At 32.6% G+C, this 7,451-nt stretch overlaps 1 protein-coding gene across 3 annotated transcripts; it reads left to right on the top strand.

Annotated features, from left to right (window-relative positions):
- Positions 1-6: 6 nt before the first annotated feature.
- On the top strand, positions 7-7,451 carry LOC110110530 (agamous-like MADS-box protein AGL65). 3 transcript variants are annotated; one of them, XM_028697217.1, is made up of 10 exons: positions 7-31; positions 2,029-2,107; positions 2,980-3,044; positions 3,133-3,148; positions 3,239-3,300; positions 4,627-4,723; positions 5,244-5,288; positions 5,407-5,534; positions 6,673-7,027; positions 7,198-7,451. In XM_028697217.1, the coding sequence occupies exons 5-10, from the start codon at positions 3,254-3,256 to the stop codon at positions 7,222-7,224; spliced, it is 699 nt and encodes a 232-aa protein (XP_028553050.1). In that variant the 5' UTR covers positions 7-31; positions 2,029-2,107; positions 2,980-3,044; positions 3,133-3,148; positions 3,239-3,253; the 3' UTR covers positions 7,225-7,451. The 3 variants fall into 3 exon arrangements, with proteins under 3 accessions (XP_028553050.1, XP_020697712.1, XP_020697713.1); XM_020842053.2 differs by lacking the exon at positions 7-31 and adding an exon at positions 38-890; XM_020842054.2 differs by lacking the exons at positions 7-31; positions 6,673-7,027; positions 7,198-7,451 and adding an exon at positions 38-890 and having other exon boundaries at positions 5,244-5,283.

Below are 7,451 nucleotides of genomic sequence, written 5' to 3'. Positions count from 1 at the left end.
AGGTCCGGCTTGGACGGTGTCGGGAGAAGGGGTAAGTTTCTGAAATCCTTTCTTTCTCTTCTCTGCGTGAGGGAACCGAATGAGAGGAGTCTTTTTTATTTTGTGAAAAGAGCGACGGTTATGCGAGATCGTAGGCGACGGTTGTGTCATGGGTGTCGGTTTCGGGGTAGTTTCTGTCGTAGGGTTTGCCGGCTTGGTCCGAACGAAGGTGCGGGTTCTCCGACAGTTAGAGGTCAACAATAATTACTTTAGGGAGGGCAAAATTACAAAATAACCCTTCCTCTAATTAATTTTTTTTTAGGGAGGGGGGCGGCAGTTGTACCCCCTCAACTACAAATGGTTCCGCCGTTGTCCACCCTAAGAACCTCCTTCCTATGTATCTCTCTCTCTCATCTCTCCTCCTTCGTATTCTTGACAGATTTATTCAATTTAAATTTGTTGTTTGATTTCCTCATTTGGGTATCTCTCTCTTTCTTTCATCAAGTATCTTTTACGCCCTCAAGTGACCTCCTAGCTGCCAACGCAATCACCTTTTGTGTTTTCTCTCGATCCACTTTCTTCCACAATTTGAAGAAGTTCCGGCTTTCCTCGACGCATTAATGGTTGCGGTGGAATGATTGATTCGTGTTTATTGGAATTGTGAAGGATTAACCAACAATTTTTAACAAATTTGATTTGGGTGCCGCTAAACTAATTAATCGCAAGATGGGAAGGGTGAAGCTTACAATCAAGCGTTTGGAGAGTATGAATAGACGTCAAATTACCTACTCGAAGCGCAGGGCAGGTATCGCGAAGAAGGCCACTGAGCTCTCCGTATTGTGCGACATTGATATTTTACTTCTCATGTTCTCGCCAACGGGAAAACCAACGATATGTCTTGGAGAGCACAGGTATGTTTATACTTGACAACATATTCAAATCAGAACTCGTGTCATGTAGCTTGTCGATATGATTCAGTTTTTCAGAGAGAAATGGTTTTATGTATCCTAAATACATTTCAAATTATTCTTTCAGAAAGCTCAATAATCCATGGAGCGATATCTTATGTTATTTTAGATATAGTTAAATAATTTGAAGTATCCTAAATACTAGAATAAAGTAGAAGAAAATATATGAAATTGATTCAAGTGATTAAGGATGTTCAATATAATTAGGTTAGTGAAAATAGGGTATTAGTATTGGTTGCTGGAAAGGAGGATTAATGAGACATTTAAACTGAAGGGCATATTTAAAATAAGAGAGTTATGTATACATATTTCTAAATGTAGCTAGATATACAAACAATTTATTGTATTAGTTTTAATGATAAATAATGAACAACTTGTGCTTGGTTATGTTTCCGCAGTCATTTTCCTTTCCATGAATTTCTTTAGAAGAATCCAAAATGCATCAATAGATGCAATAAAATTTCATTCAGTAATAGATGCAGTACAGCGCATGTAATAATAGATGAGTAAAAGCACATGCTCTTGTAGGTATAAAAAGAACTTATGTTAGAAACTAGTTGTAAATTGGTGATTGGTTGACAACATCACCAAGGATTTTTTTATGGGTATTCAGTGTAGTTTGGTTGGTTAAAATAGGGAAGCAGTCTTGGTTACTTGTAAGTAGGACTAACGGAACATTTAAGATGAAGGGAAAGTTTATAATGAGAAAGTGATGTATGTAGGTTGGTATATTAGCTTGATGGTAAAAAGTGAACTTTTACTTAATTAAGTTTGAGTAGTTGGGTTTCCATTCCATGAATTCTTTTTATGAGAATCCCAAATGCACTAATAGATGTAGTAAAAGCTCATGCCCCATTATGTATGGAGAGAATTTAGGTAAGAAACTCTTTGTTTAATATGTGACGAGTTGATAGTGGCTCTTAAGAGTTTATGATGAGATATCTTTTACATCCTTACTCGCTTATTTTATTTTTCTTAGTATTTCCTTTATTTTTTCTTGTACCTTCTGGTTATTTAATTCTTTTTATTAAGATGCATGTTATTTTTTGCATATTTCTATATGACAAATGTTTCTTACCAGCAAATTTGAGGACGTTATTACTAAGTTTGTGCAGTTGACCCCACAAGAGAGAACAAAGAGGAAATTAGAAAGCCTTGAGGTAAGTCCATTATGTACATCTTACTTTTGATCTAACAGGTTAAAATATTTAAACTATTGCTAAATATATATAAAAAAGATAAATCTTATGCAACATCAAAAGCAGGTTATAAACTTTTTTCCTATAAGTTCTCCTATTTTATGAGTCCTTCCATGTTTTTTTTAATTGTTTGTATTATCAATACTCTTAAAGGTATATTTTGAGGTGACAAAATTGCTTACTTGGCTTCTCTTTGGAACTCCACACCAAACTAATATATTTCTCTACATTTATTCCATCATCTTGTTTGCTTTAAGGCACTAAGGAAGAAGACATTTGCATCTTTCCTAGTTTCTCACTTTAGGATATGGCGATGTCCTTTATAATACCTTATGATGTATTGATTTTCTTCTTGCAATCAAGAGAAGAAAACTTGGGACGATTTTGACATTGGAGAAATGGTTTCAATATGTACAATTGACTTGTATTAGTTGATAATTCTTTGGACAAGAATGTATCATTTTATGATATCATTTGATCAATGGAAAAAAGTTTTTAATTTATGTATATACTCATTGACATAATAAAAGAAATATCATCTATGCCTTCATTGAATTATTTAGTAGGTATCTAATCAAGACTTCTTCCTTAAAAATATTCATTGATCATCATGTATATATATATAACAATTTAGTTACTATATGGAAAACAATTATTTAGCTCTTTTATTGAGTTTAAATGAAGAATTTGTGTTTCCTATTAAATGGAAAACAATTATTTACATTAAGAATTGGATATCTTAAGGGAGAAATATGCAATTTTGTCATAAGATTGTATTCAATTGGGTAAAAAAGTTGTTTGTGTTAATGTTTGTTTTTTTTTTAAATTTATAGGTACTAAAGAAGACATTCAAGAAATTGGATCATGATGTAAATATTCCAGACTTCTTGGGTTCAAGGTATGGAATAAACTTGACAAGTTTCTTTTACATATAATAGTAGGCTGCAAAAATTAATACGCTAATATTCTCCTCTTATCTATTGCAGCAACCAGACCATTGAGGTATGTTTTGAAGATAACAACATGGTGCTGTAGTTGCATATTCCTGATTTTCAATACGGTTTTTAAGATAACTATTCTATCTTTGAGCAGGAGTTATCTAGCCACATGCTGAACTTAAGATCTCAATTATCTGAAATGCAAAGAAGATTAAGGTGATATTTTCAATTTTTATTATGTTAGATGAACAACTCATTTCTTCATTAAGTTTACGATCTTTTCAAATTTTCTTGTACAGTCATAAAACAAAATTAAGAGTTTGTGACTAGAGACAAAGATTATAAAATAAGTTCCATGTAGCAACACTTATAGCTGCAGGCCACATATAGTAGATAGCTTCATATCTCACATAATTGTAAATCCCATGATTGCATAAAAACCATTAGTAGAAATCACAACAAACTACAATGATAATTACAATGGCAGCATCATAAGTCACTATTAGAATAGTCATCAGGAGCCTTGTAGAAATGGTGCTAACCTCCTTCGAAAAGATTAAGGGTCTAGTACTCTGAAAAGTATTTGGGGCAGGCTGCTTCTTCTAAACAAGGTCATCAACATCTATTGTAACTTAAATGGTAGAAGTAGCATTGTTGTATTTTCTACTCCTCTTTCTCTCAAGCGGACACAAAGCAATCTTGATAGGCATTAGCTCATTTAGGGTAACCCTTCAATGTTGTAAATGGTTGCCAAAATAAAATGTGCTTGTTTCGATTTGGAGAGCGACCTAGGACAAAGAGATGTTGCTTCAATAAAAACCTTGATAGTATCATTTATATCTTTCATGCTGCAAATAAAAATATTACTTATTAGAACATAGGAAATGATATCCTAAATAAGGAATATTCAAAATAAGTATAAAGATTATAAAATTAAACACACTAGCCATCAATTAACTCACAAGAGATTATGTGATCGAATTGAAATGCCGTCCCAAACGATGACTTAATTTCAACTAATGGAATTGCTGTTTAGTGTTTTTAGGTTTGATTTGGTTAGATAAACTAGGATGATATGGTTTTTACTGATACAATTTTGCATTTAATGTTTTTATCTTGTATTTTTACCAGCTGAGGTAGTGAGTGATTATTTACCGGGCTGGGATAGCCTATCTGTGCAAATAAATTATAAAATATATTACTGTTTTATTCCAAGCAATGATCACTTTCTCGACCTAATAATCAAAAGCTTTTTGCACGGTGCCAGTCAGAACTAAGACTTTATTTGAGACAGCTTTTTTACTGCTGTGTAAAACAACTTCATAATACAAATATTTCTAATTCAATAAATTTTTATACTAGAGATTCCTTTTAGAAAACAATAAGAAAGCTATCACAAACAAAACCTAAATTTTAATGGAACAGTGGCGTCTCTGCTATGGAAACTGAACCGCTTTGAATTTTTGAAACGTCAACCTGTTTGATGTAGCTTTTACTTATTTCACTTATTAACTGTTGTGCGTAACACATTTTTTACAACAGTTATTGGACTGACCCTAACAACGTTGATAGCATAGAGCAAATCACGCAAATGGAACATACTCTACTGGAAGCTATAAATCGGATTCAAATGCAAAAGGTATGTATTATTTATAGTTGGTGCTTAACAACTACGTAAAAAAGGGTACCACACGACACTTTCAAAGGCTTGCGCAGCACATTCTTACAATCTTTTTTTTTTTTGGACTTTCAATAGGCTTTTCTTCTATTTTAGTTCCCTAAATTCTTTCCTTGCTTAATTTCTTCTACTTATTTGTTACTGGCTTGCCTGTGCTCCTAATTGCACAACTGGGAATTTATTTGATGTGATTGAATTAAAATTTCTTATTAATTCGACATGGTTCTATTAGTGTATGATGCTTATTAGCAAACAATATGAGAAAATTGTTATGTTAAGAGGGCATGATTTGAAATAATATTATTTATCCTGTGTTAATTGTATTTAGGGGGGTTTATATACATGACATTTAATTCATTTTTATTTACATGTTTAAGACTATAAAGTTTCTATTTACATAAGACTTAATTATTTAAGTACCATAAAAAAATATGACTATCTTTCCCTACAATTAACTTCTGATTCACTCTTTGCTTGACAGATGTACCTTACCAACCAACCTTTTCAGTTAGATTACTCTGGTGAGGTACAAACTTTTTCACATTTATCTCAGCTTCTAAATTATTCAGTACATAATAAAGTTCAACTATTATTTTTTATTGACTGCATTAAAAAAAAAAATGATGTGTTTTGTTTATCCATAGTTTCTCAATGCCATGAACTTGCCTGTGGATTCGAGCAACGAGCAACAACCTTCAAATATGCAATGGCAGCATCATGGTGATGACCAAAATTTCATGTTTTCAGGAGCTCCTAGCTTGCTACCTCAAAGGTCAAAACACGCTCTGCTATTTCTTCACTAAATTATTCTTTCTTCTATGTTAAGTTTCCTGATGAAACAAAAAGCTTTTCAACAATCAGGTTTCTTAAAGTTTGCTAGCTATTAATTTGTTTCATGGATTTCATGATACCTGATTGTTAGATCAATTATACATCATGCATTTTGGACTTGTTTGGGCCTTGCCATCTAAGGTGCAACAATTTTTTGCATTTGATCTTTATTTATCTCATTTTGATTTTTTTGCCATAAAAACAATATTAAGTTTTTTTTTTGGTTAATTGGAAGTGATCATTCTAAACCTCTTCCACCACATACATTGTTCAAGTCCTAGCCATTAGTCTTTTGGTGTTCTATTTAGTTCTAGAATTGTGATGAAATCCTATATGCTATTCGATCGTCTCTCAATACTTGAAGATCCATGTTAAATTTTACTTTTTAATGTGTAATTTTGATTGATATGAAGTGCATAGCCAGTCCAATAAGACTAATTATCTGATTTTGTTAAATTCTATAAGCACTTAGGGTCAGTCGTTTCTAAATTTCTACGTGCCAGTCCCATCAATTTGATACTTGTTATGGGGTTTAATTCTTCTGAATTGGCTTAATCTAAATCCTTTTCTTCCGAGTAAATATTATAGGTTAAGCTCAAAGCTTTTAACTTATCAAATTGAATGATATTTATGAAGACACTAATTGATAAGATATGCATGAATGTTGTGTGGCTATTTACCACATAATGTGCTAGTTAGGCTAAAACATAAACATGAAAACTAACCTAATTTGATTTGCAATACAAGTGAAATCTTGTTCAGGGCGCAGGGCAAATTCAGTTATATGTTCTAGATCTATTTTCTTTAGCATATTAGAAATTGTTCAGTAGTTTATGCCAAAAGTCACAACACCAACCTGATTATGGCCAGTGTTTTTTTCTTATTTTGCTGGTACTTTCTTCCATGCGATCATAGTTTCAAAAAGAAGTTCTACCCTACTTCAACCTGCTTTGAATTCTTCTTTCCAAGTGTTTCTTCAAAATTCTTCACATGTTAATTTTTTTAATATGAACTTTATTGAAATCTTGTTTCCTTGTGCTATCGCCACATATGTAATAACTTGTTATTATATTTTTCAGAAATAACATGTGTTCCACAGAAACATCACTTCAAGACTACCCTCACTATTACGGCATAGAAAAACAAGTAGTGTGTACTAACAATGGACAAGAGGAACCCTTGAATGGTATGGGTCATAATTCATGCTTACAGCTACAGCTTGGAGCACAACACCCTTATCAATCCTATGATATGAATCTTTTTGCTAACAAGTTCCAACCTAATGGAGAAGTCAGCTTACAGACGAATCAAGTAGATTTCCAATTTAACGGGTTCAGGCCCCCCGTAAAAGAATTTCCTGCCGAACTACAGAATTGGGTTGATGCCACTAAATCGCATGTTTGTCCCCTGATTGAAGATCCCGTTTACACTCAAGTAAGTTGTCATGATTGCATTTAACATCAAAATAATTTTGAATATTGAGTCTCAAAATCATTAAATTTATTTTAAGATAAGTGCAACATATAAAAGCTCATAATCATTTTTCAAAACATGATTTCTAACTAGAAGTATCCCCCTCACTGACTGATTTTTTTTTTTTTTAGTTCCAAGAGCCAAAACAGGTCCAATAAGATCAGTGATCTATGATCTAGCTCCTGAGTGCAATTTTGACGGTCCAGATCTAAATGTTACAGAAATAAAGGAGCAAAATAAGATCAAAGTGCATATATATTAGCACATATTGAAAGATTTTAATTTTAAGTTGCATGTCGTACAGAGAAAACTCATGCAGTCTTTTATAAAATAATCATAGAACTGAGGCTCTAATGTATATTAATTTTTCTGGCAGTTTGTTGAA

The sequence above is a fragment of the Dendrobium catenatum genome, unplaced genomic scaffold, assembly GCF_001605985.2.
Source record: "Dendrobium catenatum unplaced genomic scaffold, ASM160598v2 fragScaff_scaffold_898, whole genome shotgun sequence".
NCBI classification, from domain to species: Eukaryota; Viridiplantae; Streptophyta; class Magnoliopsida; order Asparagales; family Orchidaceae; genus Dendrobium; species Dendrobium catenatum.
This window is presented reverse-complemented; position numbering and strand designations above follow the sequence as displayed.

Bases quoted from the DNA above. Each gene is read 5' to 3' on its own strand.
- LOC110110530 (XM_020842053.2), top strand. From the start codon at position 706: ATGGGAAGGGTGAAGCTTACAATCAAGCGTTTGGAGAGTATGAATAGA. The intron at 2,108-2,979 runs GTAAGTCCATTA...TTAAATTTATAG, and splicing joins GGAAATTAGAAAGCCTTGAG to GTACTAAAGAAGACATTCAA. The intron at 4,724-5,243 runs GTATGTATTATT...TTTGCTTGACAG, and splicing joins ATCGGATTCAAATGCAAAAG to ATGTACCTTACCAACCAACC.